At 38.7% G+C, this 26,253-nt stretch overlaps 1 protein-coding gene across 1 annotated transcript in view; it reads right to left on the reverse strand.

Moving 5' to 3' along the window:
* Positions 1-7,352, reverse strand: part of LOC126473207 (uncharacterized) — a 66,693-nt gene extending 59,341 nt beyond the window's left edge. Inside the window, exon 1 of the mRNA XM_050100111.1 lies at positions 7,178-7,352. Within this exon, the coding sequence (XP_049956068.1) occupies positions 7,178-7,333 (156 nt within the window). The 5' untranslated portion in view covers positions 7,334-7,352. The remainder of the gene's footprint in view (positions 1-7,177) is intronic.
* Positions 7,353-26,253: the final 18,901 nt, after the last annotated feature.

Raw genomic sequence — 26,253 nt, forward strand, 5'->3', positions numbered from 1 at the left:
CAATTTACTTCAGAGCAGTAACTTAATATCTCTAGTTAAAACTTCCGGGCTGAAGGGCTGTGGTCAGTGTATATAACTCCCCCCTGTAGTTTTGTCTCCACTACGGGAGACATCCTCTGAGGTAAAGCGGCGAACTGCAAGCAGAACTCAACAAAGCGCTGACTTTTAAGCCAGTGAGGAGGGTGCCACTGTGCATCACGTGGCGTCAGCTATGAGACTGTTTGTGGTAATACCAACATTCTCGATTGAAAGTAATCGATCATCATGCTTCTGATAAAATGCCGACATCCAAATTTAATGCAGTTTAACACCTTATTCTCTCCTGTTAAAATTATTATGGTGTTTATCAATTTCAATAGCGTCTCTATACATGCGCGCATAATAATGCGAGGTTTAAAATATAATGCTCGTCTCGTTGAATTTTATTTCATGATTACCTTCCTGGTAAACATGTTCTGCTACAGCCGATTTATCCCTGTGACCCAGGCAGCAATTCCTCTTATGTTCAACAAGACGGGTTGAACACTCCTCTTTGTGGTACCGATATAAACACGTCCGCATCTACAAGGAATTTTATATACCCCTAGTGTAGCCAAAGAATGTCATGCATCTTTTGCCGATCTTAAATACTCTTATTTTCCTGGAGGGAAATGTGATCTGTGTCCTTATTAATGGACAGATGAAAAACCTTACCATAGGGTGGCTGTTGTTCATTGTTGCTCCTGATTCTCTGCCTAGAGCGAAGTGCCCAGTCAATCTCCTTGCTAGAATTGCCATTCTTTATGAAAATTGACCATAGATGTTCAATCTCATCTTTTAAATAAAAGGTACACAAATTTTGTACGCCCTGTCTACCAAGGTTTTTATTACACCGCTTTTTTGTGTATGGTGGTGGTTTGAATCTTTATGCAGATAACGATCTGAATGTATGGCCTTTCTATATATCTTATGGCCCAACTTCCCATCCCGTCATTTAATCACAGACACATCCAGAAAATTTAATTGCCCATTTCTCTCTGTCTCCACAGTAAATTACATTTTTGGATTAATGCTGTTTAGATGTATCAGAAAGGTACCCAACTCCTCTGCTCCATGTGTCCATACTACGAAAGTGTCATTGACGTAGCAATACCATCTGGCTGGTCTCTTACTGGCAGTCTGCAATGCCCATTGTTCAAAAGTCTCGATAAATAAGTTAGCCAGAGCAGGACTAAGAGAACTACCCATAGCCACCCCGTCAATCTGTTCGTAAAAGTCACTATTCTATTGAAAGTAGGTTACGGTGAGGCAGTGTCTGAATAATGCCACAATATTGTAGGAAAAATATCCGCTACGCAAGAGATAGCTTCGTTTACCAGAATCATGGTAAATAGCGACACAATATCAAAACTAACGAGGATATCATCTGGGTCCACACTCATTCCTTTAACTTTTCAACGAAATGAGCTGAATTTTTAATATGACTCAGTCCTACCAACATAAGGTTGCAGGAATAAGGCAAGATGTCTACCTAACTTCAGGTTTATGCACTTTGGGTAATCCATAGAGTCTAGAAGGGTACTCTACTGTTTTAGAAAGCAGCTTTTCTTATTGTCGGAGGAGAATGAAGACTCTCATCAGTTGGTTGGTTATTTCTAAAATCTTCATAGTCGGATCCTTCTGAAGTTTTTTGTAATTGGAGGAAACCAAAATATCATTGACCTATCCATGATAGTCATCACTCTTCAATACGACGGTGGCACTATCATTATCTGGAGTAAGAACAATAATGTCTTTATTTGCGTTAACATGCCTCAGCACCTCAGGGAGACCAAGAGATGAATACAATAAGCAGATTCAGAAGGATGTAGGTTGCAGTAGGTACTAGGAGACGAAGAAGCTTGCATAGGATAGAGTAGCATGGAGAGCTGCAGCAAACCAGTCTCTGGACTGAAGACCACAACAACAGTCAAGTTGTGCCACAAAATTTCTCTTCTCCCCAATTCTGTTTTGTACCTCTTCATTAGTTACGTGATCTACCCATCTAATCTTCAGCTTTCTTCTGTAGCACCACATTTCGAAAGCTTCTGTTCTCTTCTTGTCTGAACTATTTATCGTCCTTGTTACACTTCCATACATGGCTACACTCCATACGAATACTTTCAGAAAAGACTTACTGACACTTAAATCTATACTCGATGTTAACAAATTTCTCTTCTTCAAAAACGCTTTCCTTGCCATTGTCAGTCTACATTTTATATCCTCTCTACTTGACCATTATCAATCATTTAGCTTCCCAAATAGCAAAACTCATTTATTACTTCGAGTGTCTCATTTCCTAATCTAGTTCCCTAAGCATCACCTGATTTAATTTGACTACATTTCACTATGCTCGTTTTGTTTTTGTTGATGTTCACCTTACACCCTCCTTTCAAGACACTGTCCATTCCATTCAACTGCTCTTCTAGGTCCTTTGCTGTCTCTGACAGAATTACAATGTCATTGGCAAACCCCAAAGTTTTCATTTCTTCTCCATTGATTTTAATTCTGACTCCAATTTCTTTCTTTGTTCCCTCCACTGCTTGCTCAATATATAGATTGAATAATATCAGGGATAGGCTACAACTCTGTCTCACCTGCTTCCCAACCACAGCTTCCCTTTCATGCCCCTTAACTCCTAACTGCCATCTGGCTTCCATACAAATTTTAAATAGCCTTTCGCTCCCTTATTTTACCCCTTCAGAATTTGAAAGAGTATTCCAGTCAACATTGCCAAAAGCTATCTCTAAGTCTACAAATGCTACTTGGCCTTGCGGAATGCCCAATGTGGGGACCTGTCTGCCTGGTGGTGGCATGGGAATGATGGAATCACTGGAAAGTGGTTTCTGTCACAAAGATCATCATGGAGTGACCAATGTACGCAAGCTGCAAGAGCAGGGGAGCAGATCATGAGATCAGGGGAACTGTCATTGAGGAGACAAATGAAAATCTGTAATAAGATGGTAATTAGGAGACCCTTACCTGTTGAAGTGGCACTCCCCCACAGGGGATGATGTGCATTGAAGTCCCTGAAGAGGAGAAATGGGGGTGGGAGTTTCTGTAATAAGGTAGACAGTTCAACATAAGGAAGTGGCCTTGCTTTGTTGCACAAGGTTGTTCCCAGACACTAGGAGTGTACTCTGATCAAAATTTATTAGCCATCATCCGTAATTATTCATTTTGTACCATGTTACCTTTACCAACTGATTATGATTGTGACAGTGAACATGTGGACATTTTTTTCATGTTCTGACATGGTGATGTCGACGAAGTAGTTTACCTTCATCACTTTGAACACATGTGAAGAAGAAAAAAAGAGAGACAAAAGTTTGCAAAAGAAAAGAAGGCGATTTATGGTCTGAGGCAAGCTTCATGCATTTGGTATCAATGCATTTATTACAGAATTTAGAGACAAAATATATGCTTCTCACCATTTATACTGGTGGATTGATCATCATCTTTAATAGATAAATAAATGGAAGAAGGTAGTAATGAATCGGTTTAAGATGAGAGATCTCGGCTGACTTGGTGTCTTGGCACAAGAGTAAAGAGAAATAGAAAATAAGGCATGACTAGCACCAATGAAAGTAAATATGCAGCTAACAAATTTTGGATGGAAGATTGCAATTTGGTTGCACATCCACTCGAACCTTGTTTCAGGCTACGAAAAAAAAAAAACTTATATGTGAGGAAGCATTCCTCACCACCAAGCCTTCGAGTGGTATATAATCACACTAATAATGAGACACATGAAAGGCATAGTTAATACAGAACTATATTCCTGAAAAACAGGAACAACTGAAGGCACCTGCAATAGATCTTGATCAACAGTAATCAATAATTCACTACATTTTTAAGTTAATAAGGGTAGCAAACTCATGGAATTCAAAACAGTAGGTCTATCAACTACAGCAGATGGATACATGACCCTGCCAACAATAGCTCGTCAAGTGATATACTTTCAGGGATTGCTCCAAGAACTGTGTATGAATAACACAGTACAACACCAATGTGTGTGTTCTATGATAATAAGAGGTGCTGTTGCAGTCAGTTAAAATGGAGCGCATCACATTTGAACAAAAAACCATTGAGCTGAGAACCACAATTCCATTCAAGAACTAATTGCTGTTAGGAAGTGCAGTATCAAATCAAACAGTACGAACAAGCAATCTGCATTTTTTTTTTTTTTTTTTTTTTTTTTTGCTATGGTACTGCCAAAGTTTAACCATCAGTCGTGCAGCCAAGAAGTGGGACTTTCAGAATTCTCAAATTAGCAATCTGGAAACTTGTGGGGGTGCTGAGAAAAACCATACTTTCTGTGTAGACACCTCATGGTTGTTTTTTAAAATTTATTTTTCCTCTGTCTTTAGGTTCTCTTGTAATTATCATGGAATAAATAGTTTAATAATCTGTGTTCCAGGAAAATGGTGCATGAACTTCATTTATTACCAACTTCCTGTTTCATTCTCATTTAATTCAATTTAAGTTATGTATAAAATTTACAATGTATAAATTATACTTTTAACGTATTAACATGTCCTAGACTGTTGTGCTGAGTTCTCAAAGGACAAACAAATAAACAAACTAAGTCAACTTTATATAATCCATAAAGGACTAGTCAGAGTAAATATTCAGTGCAATGATTGCAGACATTTGCCAGTAGCACTCAGCATTTTTGTTTAAGTTCTTCAGATTGGCCGATGACTTAAATAAATGAACGAATTAATTTATATCTTCATTCCCTCACTCGTACTTTTCATAAATTTCATCATGTAGGAGAGCTTTTAGGGATCTACAATAAGCTAAGACACCATCAAAAGGCTTAAACAGTCAATGCAGACTTATTTTATGTACTACACTGAAACCAAATTAAGACTAGTGATAGTCTGATAATTATGGAAATTACTTCTATATTAATTTATATATTGTCTGTATATTTGAAGAAGGAAAAAAAAACCACTGTTCATTCTCTTAAATGAATGAGAGGCTGTTTTTACTTAAAACAAAGCACTTATGTAGCTTTATTCAGAGCATTAAAGCTAACTATGTTCTGTCAAAGATAAACAACAAAGTCAGTTGGAATTTATACTCCTGCATCAAAATACATAGATGAATAATAAAAGGTACCCCACAAAGCCTCAATCACTTTATTGTCTTCAGGATTGTACACGATTTGCTACAGCACCAGAAAGCTGCACACTCATAACTTTAAAAAAATGTCACAATTAATCAAATTCTTTGAGATTGCAAGCAATACACTAAACTAAGCAATTGGGGTAGTCATTCATGTCACTGTAGAAAAGGAATATGGAACAAAATGACTTTCATATCCGAAAAAAATGCTCTAATCTTATCAACGAAAAAGGGAAGCAAAAGAATGTACTATGGAAATAAAAGAATGTACTTGATAAATGGAAAACTCACAAACAAAATTATCAGAAACTGCAAAGCAGCAAAACCACAGTGGCTATGAGGAAATGTGAAGAAACTGTAAACAAACACTATTAGAATTGATGTGTCACATGTGAAGGTTAACTCTTCCTGGCGAGTGATAATACCATATCTGAAGGTCAAACAAAAACTCCTTAGCCCATACAAAAGAGCAGGAACTTTTCTTAATACTGACAGAGTATTGAAAAAAAAAAAAAGGCATTAGGGAAACACCTGATTCCACCTGTCTGCTTTGATCCATGATGTCACCAGTACCATACAAAATGGTGACGATATCGTCACTACATATACATGTCAACAAACTCTAACAAAAATAAAAATGACAGAAGAATGTCTCACTCCAACAATACAATGAAACTAATGGGACACCTGTGGGAAGTATGGGATTTAGGTCAGGGACAAGCTAAACTCAACTTACTACATAATGCTACAGCCACAAAACAAATGGTGCACTTCATGCAACCTGTACAGCTCAGACCAGGCCCATGACACAAAAAAAAAAAAACACCTGCAATTCCAAAGAACAGAGTTGGACATTTCCCTTGACCTGCATACCTCAAACGAGGCGCTCAATAGCAAGGAAAAAACACCTACAACTATCACACACCACTGCACTATTACATCACGGGTCAAAACGGACAGGTGGAACTGGATACTTCCAGATCACTTACTGTAGCAACTAAAGCCCATGAAAATTGAGATGCACCATAATCAAATATCTAGAATGGCAATACAAATACAAAATCAAAAGTAATAAGATTAACATAAAATGCAATTATGTCAATGGTCATGTTGTCATGTATTTTACTGACTGACTCGTAGTGAGAGATTACAATTAGGATTCATAAACATGAGCATAACTAAAACTACACCAAAGTCTGTTGAAGGTAGCACTGACTGAGAAATAAGTAGCATGAGCTTCAATAGACTTGTAGTATTGGAATGCTGAAGCCCAATATCAGTTAGCTAAAGGAAAAAAGAAAAGGTTTTAGTCAGTTTTAGATGATTATTGAAAAAATAAAAGATTCAAAACAATTTCTACGGCCATATTTTATAAACCACTAAACATGCTTTCTTTCATGCACAAAATTTAGAAAAATTACTCTATGTTTTTTGCCCTCGCTTAATAACGAAGAGTATGTGAGAGAAACTGAAAAAGTGAGAGTTGCATAGAATGCACTCTACACAAGTATAATTATTTGTTTTGTTTCCTCGAGACGGTACGTAAATAGTACTGGATGTGACAGGCCTTTCCGTTTCTAAAACAACAAATATTACAAAAGCACAATAATCGGGAAACACTGTTCAATGCGCTTAATGTACGGGCATTTAACAAGAAGTATCGTTGTTGCATTCTTCTTCCTTCCATGCAACGATCAACACATTTTACTACAAGCTATTAAATTCCTCTTCTAGGCTCATTACACAATGAAGTCAGCAGCAGAAAAACAATATCTTCAACACTTTCACTCACTCTTTACGCCGCTTCTATATAAAATTAAACTACGTAAGAACAACCCAAGATAACGGCACCCTGAGACCGTTTCGCTCATTTGCTCGTTATCTTTTATACAATATGAAAAATTTCAGGTATCTATCGGCTGCCTATATAAATTTCATTTTGCTACTGTTACGGCCTTCATTGTTCCCAACACCTTGTTGCGCGGCTGCGCTGCACGTAAGAATAAAATGTGCAATTACTCCTTACCTGTTCCATGGTTCTTCCTTTTCTGTGACGAAAAGGCTCGCATTTGCAGTAACGGAAGCGAAAATTTAAATCTGTCACGCCGAAATTTCCACAACTAACTTGATACTCATTTGACAGCGCCACAGCGATATTCGAAACGGCAACAGCTGACAACATTGAGCAGTGTTCTATGATATCGATTGTGAAATTCAGAGATACTTATGCTGCCATTGCGCAACTTTCGATACAGTGTATTATTTACGGGAATACGCTTCTGCAATTTTGGCGCTAAGTGTCTAAATACAGGAAAGAAGGGGGGCGGGGGGGCAACATTTATAAACGTTAGTAGAGGTGAATACATTACGATGTTGTTAAACATGTCCCAAAAACTTGGTAGTTCTTTCAGAATTATAATGCACGTTGCGTCGTAAGAAAAACGATGACGAAACGCTTATTTCTTTTTATCCTTGATGATGTTAACTGCACTTCAATCATCGTATTTTTCATCTAGGTCCAAGAACGTTACATTATAGGTGCGCAGAATATTTACACTTCTCCACTATCTGTTTGCTCCTTTTCAATTATTGTAATGTTTTGTATAGAACATACAATTTTTTAAACTAATGGTACAGAGCATTTAAATTTCTCCACAACATGTTAGGCAGCTTTCCCATTATTGTAATGTTTTGTACACAAGATAATTTTTGTTTGAAACTACCGGTACCAGTAATTTAAAATTTTTTTACTATAGTTTATGGCGGACGGAAACGAGTAGGAAATTAGTCAAACAAGCTTACCTATACATATCTAATACTCAGATTATAGAAGTAAATTCAGTTTGTTCTGCGTTGATAGAACGCGCAAGGCGGGTGATGCATACCCTCAAATAATAGTAATAATAATAATAATAATAATAATAATAATAATAGTATTGAAAACATATGGAAAAAACCATAAGGGAATACGTTAACTGATGTTACATCCTTTATTAATGCATAACAGTCCATTCATCACCTCTGCCAAAAATTTAGTCATATTTAATTAATAAAATCTATTCATTTACCTATGCATATAAAATATTTTCTGCGTCATTTACTCCATATTTCATATTTGAAGTACCTCTTATATTTGAAGTACCTCTTATCGTTTCTCATCTTTACGCTCTCTACAATGGCAGAGTAATAAGTTTTTTATGCCTCAGGACATTTCTTATGCTCACCAGAGTTTTCGTTTATTCTTATTCAGTAAAAATTATTTTTTCCTTTCTTTGTTTTTCTTTATTTTCTGGTTCTTATTCAGCAACCTATGTCAAATAATTGAATTTTTTAAACCTTTGCTTTTTCACTGGTGCCTCGAGCTGAGCTCAGTAGTCAGTATTTATAGTGCTATGCCAAATACGTGTCCACGATTCTGTGGCAATGATTGAGGTCGGCAGAAATCGTTTCTGAAAGGAAAATATGAAAAAAATCATCCTCTGGCCTTGTTTTACACGTACGTTATGTATAGTGGGTCCTTCAGTTATTCCAATTTTGTTCGTAACAATTTGTAGTCAGCAGTTTGTGCTGCCGCAACCGCGGCCGTGTAATACCTCGAAAAACTAGTAAAGTCAATGAACTCACGTTGACAAGTAAGTAAAGAGAAATTATCGCAGCAAACGCAACCATTTATTTCTACGTCTTCATAATATATAATCCTGTAAGGTTTGATACCAGCTTCTTCTCTGTTTGTTGTAAGATAAATTTTAAAATGTCAATGTTGGAGGACGTAAAATAAATAAAATATACAAAGGCTTAAGTGTGTTCAGGAGATGACGGAAGCAAGCCTTGCGAAGTCTTTGGCCCAAAAATTTAAACAAAGGCACATACAGGCTGTCTAGCAAATAAACTGAGTAGCTTATCTTTTGCTTTTACATTTAATCAGATGAAATTCCTATAGACATACGAAGAGAAGTGTATCACAGTTACTATGAGTCACTTATGTGACACTAGCAACCTACTCCAGTATGCACTGCAACACTAAGTATGTACGGCTGGACAACTTGCCTGGCAAAGCAATAACTTTGCTTATGGGCCATTGCATAGAGTTATGATTAAAATACAGGGAACAACATCAGGTAACTCAATATCATCACTTTCATACAGCACAAAGCACCTTCTATCATGCACAATCAATCTGAAGCCACCCTTCTCCACACATCATGGTACATAGTATCCTCTGCCATGCAGTGTCATACGAAGCATCTTTGACACCCAATGCTGATATGGACCACCCTCTGTCAAACAACAATTAAATATTGGTACAAAGCATCAGGTTCTACACAAAATCGTTAAGATGCACTCTCTGCCACACAACGTTGGTACGTGGCTCCCTCTGCCATGCAGAATGAAGCATTCTCCAGGATGCAACATTGGTAGAGTGCACACTCTGTCGTTGAAAAGAGGTACGCAGCACCCTCTCCCTTGCAACATCAGTATGAAGCACCCTCTGCCATGCATCATTGGCACTGCATGCTGGCTCTGATATGGGTGGCCTTTTGCTTGTATGGATGATTCCACTGGGGTTCTGCCAATCACCACTATGTGGCAATAGTATCATTTTCACAGCAGCTCGAGCCAATTTGCAAGAAATATTTACAATTTACATGCAGAAACTTTCCTCATGAATCATTCTATCTATTAGTGAAAACCGTATCAAAATCCCTACATTAGCTCCTGAGATTAGGCTGAACATACAGACAGAAATCGTGGTGGGAGACTCTATACATGTATAGAATGTAAGAAGAAGATGGTACAATATCATGGGGAAACTCAATTAATGTTACAAGGTTATTAACACTGTAGGGAAAAATCACCTGAAATACATTTTGTTTATTGTTACCAATGTTAATGTATATGATCCCACTTCAGTCACCAATGGTAATGTATATGGTCAGGGAAGGGGGAGAAGGTTGTTACATCTGCATTGTGATGACAGTATGCAGGAGGTCGAGCAGTCAGGATTTGGGAGTGGGCATCCAGGGCTGCCGTTAAATGACAAAACAGGAAATTAGGTACAAGAAAGAGGATATATTTCAATGTACAGTGTACTAGCGTCACACCTAGGGTCGGAAGTTACCAGTTACTCTGCCTTCCAAAAAGACTTTTGTTCTGCTCAAGGTCTGGATTACAAGACAGAGAGGCAACTGTGTTCTGCACTGCAGAACACTTCAGCGTCCACACATGTGACCTGTATCCCATGCAAGCTATTGGCTAAAACCAATGGCGTGAATTCACTAGCAGTTTCAGCAGAGGTCTCAGGGTGTCTCTTGTCAGCAGCTTTAACTGGACAGAACTGCCTCAGTTTTGAAAGACAGGCAACTTGTGTCATGTAGGTACAGTGTAAGATACTCTGGGAGAAAACTTGTAAAGATTTCACTGGGCCTTTGAAATAAATTTTTTAATCAATTCCCCTAAAATATTCCTTGACTGGCTGCCACCCTATACATTCCTTCCCCCTTCCAGAGAAGTGGTGACAACATTGTTAACAAAACGGCGTCAGTCACTCCCCAGAAAGACGGGTTACCCTAGTAGGGGCCTTAATATTATGGGACGGATCTGTTACAGTATTTCATTTAGTGTAAGCAGGAGGGGACTAACATATAGTCATGTTTATCAAATTTCATGAGTTAAGAAAATAGTAAAAACTTAACTATTCAAATTACAGTACAATATCTCCTAGAATGGTTGAAATCATCACTGTCCATATAATCAGATCTTAAAACATACAATGTTAAAATCATACCAAAAAGCTTCACAAAAGAGAAATAAACTATTTTGGTTTCCATTAGGTTCAGGAAAAAAAAATCTGTTATTATCTACTGTTGCAGTACAAACTCATTGTCATAGGGAGTAGATGGTGGCCAAACTGAATCAGCACCGATCTTTTAACGATTTACAGGTGTTGTTTGTATTATTTGGCAAATATTAATCTCATTGCTAGATAGTACCAAAAATAAAATGCATCAACAACATGAGAGAATACTCAGTTCTAGAATAATCAAAGTATTTGGGTAAACAACATAATAAATCAACTTAATGCAATTGTTAGCATCTGACTTGGGTAAAAACTGGGTGAAGTATATTAAAAAAGAGTGATAACAAACGTAAAATAGTGATATATCCACCACATATTAGTTACAGGTAATAGTTGTGCAAAGTTTCACAGGCTACAAAATATTAACACATTTCAGCAGCATGGAGGATGCAGTTAGCATGCTGAAGAGATGATGTTCCATAAATCACATGAAAATCTTTAACCACATTAACTCATGTTAAAATACAAGGTACAAAAGTTTTCTTGTAAAGTACTGGACTTATGGATGAATTCAGGGGATAACAAAGGCTACACATCAAAACCCATCACTATCTACTACCAAAATGCTACCTTCTCACATTAAAGTACCTTAAATCACTTCATAGAGCAATCGTCCTTCAAAACATGGCATACTGGAATAAATATGACACACAGAAAGCGAAGAAGACAGTGAACTATTACACCTAGGTCAAAATTACTCACTAGTTTCAACTGTAAAATTTGTGACATAGAGTAGCCAGAGCATCTGATGTGCTGTCACTAGCTTAACTTGAATACATCATTTAACATTATCCTCATCCTATTCATAAAACTTCAGATAAAAAGGGGAAAGAATCCATCGAGTTTATAATCAGTTCACAAACCACAAAAAGATTCAGAGCTAGAATGTGGTTCTGTGTGACAGAGGCACATGCACTGTGTGTAAACAAACTTCTGACTGACGGGAGAAGAGCACAAGGCTTGTCCGGCAGGGAAGGAGAGATAGGCACGTGACGTCGACAAACTTAAATGGAGCTTCTCTCTAGTTGGGTGATGGAGGGGGTTATTATCTGCGGCGTAACGCATGTCTTGTGGGAGGGGAAAGAGTGGAGAGGCATGTGCAAGGTAAGGGGAATGGCGAGAGGAGCACTGGCTGCCGACAAGGGTGCAGACGAAGGCAAGCCTCATCGTGAAGTGTCAATGAAGTATAGATGAAAGAGGTAGGCAGGCAATCAATTTATGAAAGCGAAGACTGAAAGAATAACCTGATCAGCTGGGCACTCTGCGGGCAGTAACCGCGCCGTGTAAGGTACACGGCCGTGGAGGAGGGAGGTACAAAGTAATGGTTGAGGTTGGAATGAACAGACAAGCGACTCAGAGCAAGGGTAGTAATCCAGCAAAATGCATGGGCGAGGGAGGAACTGTGCTCTGTCTGCATAGGGGCAATTTTGTCTCGTGGGAGTTAATTATTACAAAATTTCCAAAATCCATAAAGTAATAGGGTGAGCTAAAAAAGAAAAGGGGGGGGGGGCTATGAACTACAACAACATTGTACAATAAAAACTATTATTCATTAGGGTGGAAGTCTCTTGCTAACTATATTTCCAAGAAGATAACGCATAACTGCGCTTGGGAGATGATGTCACGTCATGGGTGCTAATCATCAACAATCTAGTGCTTATTGCAGCAGGTGCTTCAATCTTATTACATCATGGACTAGAGGGAAGGTAGTATGGTATGGTACTATTCTTCGGAGGAGGCTCGGAAATGCAGAGCGCCACCAAACTAAATGGCGGTGAACGGGAAGACACCCCATAATGGCGTGCTTTGTTATTGCGATGTGTTTCCGCTTTGCATTCCATCAGCTGGATGTCGCTTGCTTCCACATTCCCCTCGGGGTTGTAATCTGATCAGCGGCATGAGAATGAAAAACTGACAATCATTTTTTAATCTTAGGCAGCTTGAAAGAAAACAGGGAAATAAATGCTTCTAAAACAACAGTAGACTTCGGTCATCTGCAAAGCAGTGGAGCATTAGTTCCATAAGTAAGATGAAAATCCAAAGTATCACAATCTTTTGAACAATAAAAGACAAATAGAATAGACACCACAGGGAGTGGCTCCACATTCTTGGTTTGACAACAAAATAAAACATTCAATGACATACACTTGTAAAAAGTAGCCCCTTGTACACTAACAAACAGAATAAGAAGTACTTTGAAAAAATACATAAATAGTGTTGAGTAAACCATTTTATTTGTAATCTGACAATTTTGTTAATCAATGACATATTCAGAAAAATGTATTATTGTGTTGTGTGTCAAGAATTGTAACCTGTTTTTGAACATATAAATGAATCATTCAGTGCTGAATAAAGTATTATTATTATTATAATTATAATCATCATCTACATCTACATTTATATTCCGCAAGCTACCCAATGGTGTGTGGCGGAGGGCACTTTAACGTGCCACTGTCATTACCTCCCTTTCCTGTTCCAGTCGTGTATGGTTTGCGGGAAGAACGCTCCCTGTGTGCTCGAATCTCTCTAATTTTACATTCATGATCTCCTCGGGAGGTATAAGTAGGATGAAGCAATATATTCGATACCTCATCCAGAAATGCACCCTCTCGAATCCTGGACAGCAAGCTACACCGCGATGCAGAGCACCTCTCTTGCAGAGTCTGCCACTTGAGTTTGCTAAACATCTCCATAACGCTATCACACTTACCAAATAACCCTGTGACGAGACATGCTGCTCTTCTTTGGATCTTCTCTATCTCCTCTGTCAACCCAACCACTGATGAGCAATACTCAAGTATAGGTCGAACGAGTGTTTTGTAAGCCACCTCCTTTGTTGATGGACTACATTTTCTAAGGACTCTCCCAATGAATCTCAACCTGGCACCCGCCTTACCAACAATTAATTTTATATGATCATTCCACTTCAAATTGTTCCGTACGCATACTCTCAGATATTTTACAGAAGTAACTGCTACCAGTGTTTGTTCCGCTACCATATAATAATACAATAAAGGATCCTTCTTTCTATGTATTCGCAATACATTACATTTGTCTATGTTAAGGGTCAGTTGCCACTCGCTGCACCAAGTGCCTATCCACTGCAGATCTTCCTGCATTTCGCTGCAATTTTCTAATGTTGCAACTTCTCTGTATACTACAGCATCATCATCATCATCATCATCAACCCCACCAGATGGGTGCCTGAAATTTTCTAGATTTGTATAATCAAATACATCTCTGGATTTATCTGAGCAGATGTTATTCTCATCCTTTCCTCTGACCACATTCCAGTGGCATTTACATTGTATGCACAGGTGAGTAATACTCCAGTATTGCTTCCCATGCAAATATTAACTGGAATTCTTGCCAATTTCACAAAAGTCAGACTTAGCCCCTGATGACAATGATGTAGGCAGTCATCAAAAGCTTGAGATTTTATCCACGTTTGATGCAGCAAGGTAGCTGAGACCTTTTTAGCCAAGAATCCATCATGGAAGATACTGTAGGATAATCTGTATCTGCTTGATGATATCTGTTTTAGCATCAAATTTTTAGTCAATAAGAGTAAATACCTATTGATGAATATAAGAGAAAAATGAAGACTTTAAGTTCAGTAGCTAATAAGATGGTCCTGTTACTTGTGATACAAGAAATAGTAGAGTAACATTGGAAAGTGACACCAAGGAAGTATTTGGTGTGTCCGACAGCATGGAACACATGGAATAACTGGGCTCCTAACTGGACAAGAACAGGTACTCTTTATTAGGAGTAGTACAACACAGAAAACACACAAGATTTCTGAAGATAGCATAATTAGGCTACAATGACATTTGTCAATTCTTGGTTCAGTTACAAGTACAAATAATACTTTGCAAGAACTGCCCAGTTCTCAAGTGAGGTTCAGGGAGAGAGAAGACTTAGCAAGCAGCAATAATTCATTAGTGAGTTATGAGAAGAAATAACATTTAGCAGGTAAGTTCACTGAATACACATGGCCTTGGCTGATAGCCAGGTCAAAGTTAAAACTACTATCAGATGCTACTGTGGGGTAGCACATGCTTTGTTGGATTAGCCATATGGGTGTAGTAGGCATAAAGCTCAGAGGAAGAGCACTTGCTCTGATTTATAAGCCACATGGGCACACCTAGAGTAAAGCCCAGAGTGTACACAGAGCAGTTGTTTGTGTTCCAATGGATGGGCTGCTGAGTGGAGTCAGTGTTAGGCCCAGAGTATAAGTGAATGCTCACCTACCAGTCATTGCCAAGTAGGCAGGCAGATGGATACCTGCATAAAGCACATGATTTGATGGTACACCACAGTTGCTGAAGTGCACTCTGCTGGTAGCAAGGCTGTTGCCTCCTGTGGGGGCTGCTGGCTGGTTCTGACAGATGACAGGAGTATGGGAACCCACTGGCTGCAGATGTATGTATGGTAGCCTAAATGGCTGTGGACATGGCAGTAATGGAGCTTTTGCAGCATTGGTGCGAAATTATTTTTCAGATGCTGAATTATATACTTCCTCAAAGTGAACTTTATGAAGAGACAATCAGCAGGCCACTAAAATCTTCATCTTCATTGTTCTCATCACAAACGAGAGGAGGATACAGTGTATCACTATCGTTTGGTATCCTCCATACTGTTCCACATATACTTTGTTCTAAAACAGTCTGTACGATTCTATGTGTGTCCAGGTTTTTCTAATTTTACAATAGTAGTCTTGTGCAGTATATAATGTGTTACTAAATATTTGTAATGCCCAACAGCAGTGATTCATATGAATGAAATATGGCAAAATGGTGCTGTGACAAACAATACACTGGCAGTGTGATATGGGCATTGCACACAATAAGGTACCCTGTGTTTCTACCACAATGTACTATGGTGGTATATTTGTTGCCGAGATGGCTGCATCAATTCAACTACAGTATACCAATGAGACTTGGTATATAACACTGATGGCTTTTGTGGTAATTGACATTAACAGCATATGTCATACATGACACCGTTCCCAAGTGCTGCAGGTAATGAATGCTGCAACATGGTGAATTCTTCTTACAAAAAAGAAGGCAACATGTCGTTCACGTAGTCATGAAAATGGCATTGCACATAAATCGCCATGATTGTATCAAGAACATTTTTAAACAGATAGCAAAAATCACACTTGGAATTTGCTGCAGTTTATGATCAAGTGGATAGGGTGAAGTTAGATGTAGTGATAATTCAAATGGTTCAAATGGCTCTGAGCACTATGGGACTTAACATCTGAGGTCATCAGTCACCTAGAACTTAGAACTACTTAAACCTAACTAACCTAAGGACATCACACACATCCATGCCCAAGGCAGGATTTGAACATGTGACCGTAGTAGTCATGCGGTTCCGGACTGAAGTGCCTAGAACCGCTCGGCCACTGCGGCTGGCTAGTGAAGTTCGACTAGTGATAATTAGTGAAGTTCGATGACAGGAGGGACAGGACTTCTTGTCAGGTGAGTACAGGGTTATAAATACAAAATCAAATAGGGGTAACGCTGGTAGCTACTATGAACAGCATAGTGAATGCATTATCATAGCCAAGATAGACATGAAGTCAATGCCCAGCACAGTTGTTCAAGTTTATGCCAACTAGCTCCCCTGATAATGAAGACATTAAAAGAATGAATGATGGTATAAAGGAAATTACTCAGATAGTTAAGGGAGATGAAAGTTTAATTGTGATAGGTGATTGGAACTTGGTAGTAGGAAAAGTAAGGAAATGAAAAATAGTAGAACACAGACTGTAGAAAAGGAGTGAAAGAGGAAGTTGCCTGGTAGAATACTGCACAGAGCATAATTTAATAATAAAAGAAGGAATCAGCTGGTAGGACACATTCTGAGGTGTCAAGGAACATATTGGGGGTTAAAAATTGTAGATGGAGACAAAGGCTTGAATTCAGTAAGCTGTAGTTATGCAGAGATGAAGACACTTGCAAATGCTGGACTAGCATGGAGAACTGCATCAAACCATGCTTTGGACTGAAGAGCATATCAAAAACATAAGTACACACATGCACATAAATTACATGGTTGGTGGTTTGTTTTACACGACTATGACCTGTACCCATACCAACTCACAGGGTAAAGAGATTAAGCAATGCTGATTTCCTGCCACAGCTAAAAATTCTGTTAGGGGTTCCTTTACATGGCCACAAACACAGTGATGTTTCTGATATGTCTTGTTTAGTGATGAAGACACATATGGATAAAATGGCATCATGAACATCACAAATGTAAGACTAACATTGGGCAGGCAGTAACACTTTGGTATGGCTGTTGCTTGGATTCAACGTGCAGTTTGCCATTATCCACAATTGCCTGACCAGCCAATCCCATGACTTAATGGGATAGCTTACTTCCCTTCTTGAATGTTGTGTCTGTGATACTGAAAATGTAATGCCTAGTATTTGACCATACCACGTGGTTCATGCATGATGAGACCTGAGCACACTTCAGATGGATTTTGGTTTTAGGACACCACCTCCCCAAGATGGTGTTAGATCCAATTCATTGGCCTGCCCATTCATCTGATCTTAATCCAATGGATTACACTACTCCAGTTATGATATCAGTAACTATTATGCCTCTGCAGGAGCCAAAATGAACTAGTGACTTCAGTTGTTCATGTAGAGGCCTTACCATGCCACATTCATTGGTGCTCAGACACTTGAAGCGTCTTCTGTGGTATGGTACTGTACATTATGAACACTAAATTGTACAGCCAAATTAAGTAACAGTTATTTGCAACATATGTGTTCTACAGATATTTTGTCCTGTATTGATTCCATGAATCACTCCTTTGATGTGAGAGTCAACATGCCTAGGCCACAATGAATGTGTGTCATAGAAGATAGTATATAAATACTGTCTAGATATTCGACTGACACATCATGTGGGGAATGGGGATAGCTGCTGTTTTCAGCAACTTAGACAAAGGGAAGATTGGACTGATTGAGAAAGGAAACTGCAAATTTCATTTAGTGTTTGTATACAGATCAGCCAGACCATTATGATCACTGACCTACTGTCGACACAAAACACTCCGGGTGATGGCAGCATCACGTGGGGAGGAATGACTGCTAGTCAGACATACACACAGTGCATATAGTATCAATGAGCATGCTGTCTGTGTGTAGAAAGGGGAAGCAGAGTGAACCATTTTAGTTTGACTGAGGGCAGATTGTGATGGCCCGAAGGCTCGGCACGATTTGTTGAGTGTTTGAGTAATACTGTTGTGAGTGTCTTCAACATGCGACGAAACCAGGGTGAAACCATGTCCACATGTCATGGGATTGGTCAGCCACCGCTGCTTACAGATGTCGGACGTCATAGGCTGGGCAGTCTGGTAAAACAGTACAGAACTAACATCAGACAGTAATGCTGAACAGTTTAGAAGTGTGTCTGAACACTCCTAATGATGGCCTCCTTAGCTGACAACCCTTGCATGTGCCGGAGTTAAAAACAACATTGGCAACTATGACTGAAATGGGCACGTGACCATCAGCACTGGATGTTAGCATAGTGACAGAGCATGGAAGGAATATATAGAGGGTATATACAAGGGAGATGTCCATGAGGGTAATATTATGGAAATGGATGAGAATGTAGATGAACATGAGAAGGGAGATATGATACTGCATGAAGAATTTGATGAAGCACTGAAGGACTTAAGTCAAAACAAGGCCCCGGGAGTAGACAACATTCCTTTAGAGCTACTGATAGCCTTGGGAGAGCCAGCCATGACAAAACTTTTCCATCTGGTGAGCAAGATGTATGAAACAGGTGAAATAACCACAGACTTCAAGAAGAATACAGTAATTCCAATTCCAAAGAGAGCAGATGCTGACAGATGTGAAAATCACTGTGCAAAAGTCACGGTGCAAGATAAATTCTTTACCGACAAATGGAAAAACTGGTAGAAGCCGACCTAGGGGAAGATCAGTTTGGATTCTGAAGAAATGCAGGAACACACAAGGTAATACTGCCCCTATGACTTCTCAAAGAAGATGGGTTACGGAAAGACAGGTCTACATCTATGTATATAGCATTTGTGGACTTAGAGAAAGATTTTGACAATGTTGACTGAAAGACTCTCTTTCAAATTCTAAAGGTGGTAGGGATAAAATAAAGGGAGCGAAAGGCTATTTACAATTTGTACAGAAACCAGATGGTAGTTATAAGAGTCAAGGGGCATGAAAGGGAAGCAGTGGTTGAGAAGGGAATGAGACAGGGTTGTAGCCTATCCCTGATATTATCCAATCTGTATATTGAGCAAGCACTAAAGAAAATAAAAGAAAAATTTGGAGTAGGAATTAAAATCCATGGAGAAGAAATAAAAACTCTGAGGTTTGCCAATGACATTGTAATTCTGTCACAGTCAGCAATGGACCTGGAAGAGAAGTTGAATGGAATGGCCAGCAAAGGACCTGGAAGAGGAGTTGAATGGAATGGCCAGTGTCTTGAAAGGAGGATACGGGATATACAACAACAAAAACAAAATGAGGATAACGGAATGTAGTTGAATTAAATCAGGTGATGCTGAGGGTATTAGATTAGGAAATGAGACACTTAAAGTAGTAGATGAGTTTTGCTATTTGAGAAGCTAAATAACTGATGATGATCAAAGTAGGGAGAATGTAAAATATAGACTTGCAATGGCAAGGAAAGTGTCTCTGAAGAAGAGAAATTTGTTAACATCGAGTACAGATTTAAGTATCAGGAAGTCCTTTCTGAAAGTATTTGTATGGAATGTAGCTATGTATGGATATGAAACATGGGTGATAAACAGTTTAGACAAGAAGAGAATAGAAGCTTTTGAGATGTGGTGCTACAGAAGAATTCTGAAGATTAGATGGATAGATCACATAACTAATGGCAAGGTAGTGAATAGAATTGGGGAGAAGAGAAATTTGTGGGACAACCTAACAAGAAGAAGGGATCATTTGTGGGAAACACTCTGAGTCATCAAGGGATCACCAATTTAGTACCGGAGGGAAGTAATTGGGGGGGGGGGGGGGTGATCATAGAGGGAGACCAAGAGATGAATACAGTAAGCAGATTCAGATGGATGTAGGTTGCAGTAGCTACTTGGAGATGAATAGGCTTGCACAGGACTGAAGACAATAACAACAACATCATCATTAGGGACCAAGTACAAGCTAGGATTGGCCAAAGATGGGGCACAAAAGTGATCCAATCCTGCCCAATGAAGCCTCTCTAGCATTGGTATCAACAGAGTCAGGTGAACTATGGATAATCTTTATAACTATTCTGGCTTCTTCAGAGAATTTTATTTATAATATTGTCTTGGGTTATCTACTGAGGGCAGTGTCGTCTTGAAGCAATGTTTCAAAAAGTTTTCTACTTATTTTCCTCGAGGAAAACTTAGATCTAGGTGGGCAGTTGGGATCTTGAGCACTGATCCTCTCAAATGAGAGGTGGTGGTTCTTCATAGATTTATTTCTTCTCTAAGTATTTTTAGTATCTCTTCTTGCTGTAACTTACACACACTCAAATTTTCTGTTACTGTAGCACCATATCTGAAACATTTCATCAAAGTTTCACTTGTGTAAGTGCTTTGCACCACATGCATAATCTTGGGAACTTTGTTTCTCAATCCTGTATCAGTATCTCATAGTAGCAAAACTCTTTAGTTGAAGAATTTTTTTTGTCTATGTCAATTTGCTTCAATGGACACCAATGTTTTAGCCATCTTGTATAATCTCCTAAGTAGCAGATAAGAGTTTCTTTAATTTGGACTTAATCTAAATTCTGTGCCCTGTTGGTTGCCCATTCCAGTTGGCTGTGTTCCTAATTATTAAGTACTTTCAAATGATTCTTAGCGTAAGTGTCTGTTCTCTTTCCACTTTCTTCCTATGCTGGAACTTTTATTAACTCCTTTCAATATCTTTTTTACACAAAGTTAAACATCATGAGTAATAAAGCTACAAATTTGCTTCATATATGCCCATCCTTATTTATGTTTCCTCTAATTCAATTTAGATGAGTAGATGATCTAGCAGGCCATGGGCTAACTCTGTACTGTAAAAATGAGCTTATGATCCAACTCCAGTGACCTCAAAATCAGAGACATTAAAATTCAACCTTTCTTTGTGACAAACATAATTTTTAGCACAAACTTGTATTTTTTACATCTTTCTTGCATGTACTTGTTTTTTTATGTCTTCTCTGCACCTCACCATTCTTCTTGTCAATATTTTCAGTATCCTTACTCTACATTACATTATTTGAAGCCTAAGGTAGAACCTCAAATGACATGAAGGTCTGCTGGTGTTAGTTTTCCTTCCAATACTAAATTCAAGTTTAGAACCACTTCCGCAGGACTATTAGCTTCCCCGAAGCCAAACTTATCTTTGTCTCACGTTTATATTCTTTGATGTATTATTGTAGCATGAAATTTATAAGTCTGCAATGTTAAGAAGAAAGCACAAAGATCCTCACATTTGTTCACTTATACCTTTTTGATGATTTCATAATATTTTTCTGGGAATCTGTTACGTCTTGTGTTTCCTAGTTTTGAACACAGCTCAAGTAACTTCTAGTTCTTGTATGTCTCTTATCAGCTCCTGCTGACTTACTTTTCCTCATATTATTCTGAATTCTTACCAGGTATGGAAACAGTCTTTTACTCATTGCAAAACAGGTGTTAAAATGATTATATGTAACTGTTGTGTTGGCAGAAGAGCCAACACCGTGTTACTATTGGAGGCCGAAATGCACACGTTTAGCTCACGCAGGCTGGCGTGAGGAGGGAAGGACTATACTGACGTGAGGCCTGGAACATGACAAGGAATTAAAATTCAGAAAGTGGACGTAGCTAGTTTGATACTTAACTTTAATCCATTAATGATGAACGTCGCTCTTGACGGTACATGATTCACAATATTATCTGTTCAGAATAGTAACTGAATATGGCGCCTTGCTGGGTTGTAGCAAATGACGTAGCTGAAGGCTATGCTAAACTATTGTCTCTGCAAATGAGAGCTTATGCAGGCAGTGAACCATCGCTAGCAAAGTCGGCTGTACAAACTGGGGCGATTGCTAGGGAGTCTCTCTAGACTAGACCTGCCATGTGGCGGCGCTCGATCTGCAATCACTGATAGTGGCAACACGCAGGTCCGACGTATACTAAAGGACCGAGGCTGATTTAAAGGCTACCACCTAGCAAGTGTGGCGTCTGGTGGTGACACCACAGTACCAAAGCTAAAACTCTATTCTGAAGCAGAATTCAAATACTTATACCTATCTTTCACATCCAGTTACATTATCTGAACACAGTGATCGCACTTCTGCATTATCCACAGTGGTAATCAGCAAAGTAAAGCCACTATTAATGATGTGAAGAATAACTTTGTAAACTATTTCCTTCACTTCATCTTTTGTGGTGGTGCAGACATTGTCCATATTGTAAGCAATGTAATGAAAAATTAAAATTATATTTTAAAAAGAAAAGTGATAATAAAGAACAAATAATATCAGTGATATCAACAACAATGATGACTGCCAATATGTGAATAAACTGAAGAAAAGGGAAAACAAAATTATTTGTTTAAGCCAGAAGATAACTACCTGTGATTTCAAAGTATCCGCAGTCACACTGTCAATACATTACCATTCCGATAAATGAGTATGCCCTTGACCACTTTTAGTTTCCAAACTTAGAGCTTCACCTTGCATTGTACGACTTTACAAGAGTAAAATATATACTACACACGATTGCTTGACACTTTATACAGTGAACAGTTTTTTTTTTTTAAATACAGGTATTGAAAATTATTAAAATAAAAATGAAATGCCCCATGGTCCGCTGCAGCTGCATTTTTTTCAGGTCACTTATAAACCCACACAACTGGTTTTGCAACTATATGAGTTGCATTTTCTGGTGCAAATATCTGTACTGAGACATCCTAAAATACTGAATGACTAGATAAACATGGAAGAAAATGTTATGTATCAAGTTAGGAAACTAGTGTGGCTCACATATGCCCCACAAGAACAGGCTTATACATACTCAATAAATGCAACTTGTAAGTTCATACCAAAAGAAGGTACTTACAAATGCTATGTAATAGGTTACAGAAGGCTGCAGTGTAACAATTAGAGTGAGTACATAATTATTTCAGCACCCTTCAATTGATAAAAAAAAAACTATCATGATGAAAAAGACCATTGTCCATGACGTAAGTCATGCTGAAACAAAATAATGGAATTAGGAATCAGAAATGATCCTTAATTAAAGATCAGTGGAACAGCAACTCAAATGAAAAACAGATGGAGACCATCTCAATGAGGCTGATCTTAGTTAAGTCGCAAACTGTACACATTGCAACTAAAATACATTCTTGTCGGTGTGTGTCAAAGAACAAAATTCCACTCATAGATGTTGTTCAGATAAGTATTGGGCCCTGTAGTGACTGGAGAATTAAATAACATTAGTGATGAAAACTAGTAATTTTAATACATCGAAACCTACTGAAAATTATTTTAATTGTTATTTGGGGGGGGGGGGGCATGGGGGGTGGGCAATCAGTGACCAAAAGGAAGAAGCGTATGCCGCGAAACTAACCAAAAGCCAACAGTCTCACGTGTATTGGTCACCAACACGGTGGATGACAACATAAACTATGAGTGTCCCACGTGTTTGTCTATGTGTGTGCTATAGCTGCCACCTGGGTACTGAGACGGTGACAGAAACTGAACTAACACAGGCAACACAGAAAGCACGATGCTAAACTATTAGATTCGGCTCTCTGTATTGCATAAAACTGAACCTGAATAATACTAAATAACTGAGACTAATAGCTTATGTGGGACCTAAGTCCTCAATAGAGTATTAGGGTCACACTTTCTTATTTTACATGTTGTTTAATTTCTGTCACTGTCCCAGTACCCGGATGGCAGCCACAGCACATGCTTAGACAACACACATGGGCATGTCGCCTTTTGCTAACTTTGATCACCGGCATATGCTTCTTCCTTTCCATCAGTGATGGCCCCAAATAACAGTTAAAATAATTTTCAGTAGTTTTGAGAGATTTAAAATTACTAGTTTTCATCACAAACATTATTTCATTCTTCAATTACTACTGGGCCCAGTACTTCCCTGAATAACTTAGGTGAGGGGCTTTTTGCTACTTGACATACACCGACAAGAGTGTATTTTAGTCTGAATGTGTGTATTTTGCAACTTAACTCAGGTCAGTCTAGTTTTTTGGCAACTGATCCACGTCACATGGGGATGGCCCCATCTATTTTTCATTTGAGTTACTGTTTTTTTAATTAAGGTTCACTTCTGGTTCCTAATTCTATTCTTTTGTTTTACACGACTTTCATCATGGACAATGATTTTTTTTAAATCATGTGACAATGGTTTTTTTATCAACTGAGGAGTGCTGAAATCATTACCTTGTTACGCCAATTCTTACACTGCGGCATTTTGTAACCTATGACACAGCATTTGTAAGTACTTTTCTTTTGGTATGAACTTTCAAGTTGCATTTATTGAGCATATTTAAGCTTGTTCTTGTGGTATGTGATCCACACCACTTTCCTAGCTTGATACATAATATTATCTTCCATGTTTGGTTAGTCATTCAGTATTTTAGGATGTGTCCGACACCTACACAAACTTTTAAAAATTACTTTGTGCAGGTTTTTGGACCAGAAGAAGATGCAACTCATAAATAGCTGTGAAACCAAGTGTGTGGATTTAGAAGTGACCTGAAAACATCTACATCTACATCTACATCTATACTCCGCGAGCCACCTTACGGTGTGTGGCGGAGGGTACTTATTGTACCACTATCTGATCCCCCCTTCCCTGTTCCATTCACGAATTGTGCGTGGGAAGAACGACTGCTTGTAAGTCTCCGTATTTGCTCTAATTTCTCGGATCTTTTCGTTGTGATCATTACGCGAGATATATGTGGGCGGTAGTAATATGTTGCCCATCTCTTCCCGGAATGTGCTCTCTCGTAATTTCGATAATAAACCTCTCCGTATTGCGTAACGCCTTTCTTGAAGTGTCCGCCACTGGAGCTTGTTCAGCATCTCCGTAACGCTCTCGCGCTGACTAAATGTCCCCATGACGAATCGCGCTGCTTTTCGCTGGATCATGTCTATCTCTTCTATTAATCCAACCTGGTAAGGGTCCCATACTGATGAGCAATACTCAAGAATCGGACGAACAAGCGTTTTGTAAGCTACTTCTTTCGTCGATGAGTCACATTTTCTTAGAATTCTTCCTATGAATCTCAACCTGGCGCCTGCTTTTCCCACTATTTGCTTTATGTGATCATTCCACTTCAGATCGCTCCGGATAGTAACTCCTAAGTATTTTACGGTCGTTACCGCTTCCAATGATTTACCACCTATGGCATAATCGTACTGGAATGGATTTCTGCCCCTATGTATGCGCATTATATTACATTTATCTACGTTTAGGGAAAGCTGCCAGCTGTCACACCATGCATTAATCCTCTGCAGGTCCTCCTGGAGTACGTACGAGTCTTCTGATGTTGCTACTTTCTTGTAGACAACCGTGTCATCTGCAAATAGCCTCACGGAGCTACCGATGTTGTCAACTAAGTCATTTATGTATATTGTAAACAATAAAGGTCCTATCACGCTTCCCTGCGGTACTCCCGAAATTACCTCTACATCTGCAGATTTTGAACCATTAAGAATGACATGTTGTGTTCTTTCTTCTAGGAAATCCTGAATCCAATCACAAACCTGGTCCGATATTCCGTAAGCTCGTATTTTTTTCACTAAACGTAAGTGCGGAACCGTATCAAATGCCTTCCTGAAGTCCAGGAATACGGCATCAATCTGCTCGGCAGTGTCTACAGCACTGTGAATTTCTTGGGCAAATAGGGCGAGCTGAGTTTCACATGATCTCTGTTTGCGGAATCCATGTTGGTTATGATGAAGGAGATTTGTATTATCTAAGAACGTCATAATACGAGAACACAAAACATGTTCCATTATTCTACAACAGATTGACGTAAGCGAAATAGGCCTATAATTATTCGCATCTGATTTATGACCCTTCTTGAAAATGGGAACGACCTGCGCTTTCTTCCAGTCGCTAGGTACTTTACGTTCTTCCAGCGATCTACGATAAATTGCTGATAGAAAGGGGGCAAGTTCTTTAGCATAATCACTGTAGAATCTTAAGGGTATCTCGT

Source organism: Schistocerca serialis, chromosome 4 (assembly GCF_023864345.2).
Source record: "Schistocerca serialis cubense isolate TAMUIC-IGC-003099 chromosome 4, iqSchSeri2.2, whole genome shotgun sequence".
In the NCBI taxonomy this organism is placed as follows: Eukaryota; Metazoa; Arthropoda; class Insecta; order Orthoptera; family Acrididae; genus Schistocerca; species Schistocerca serialis.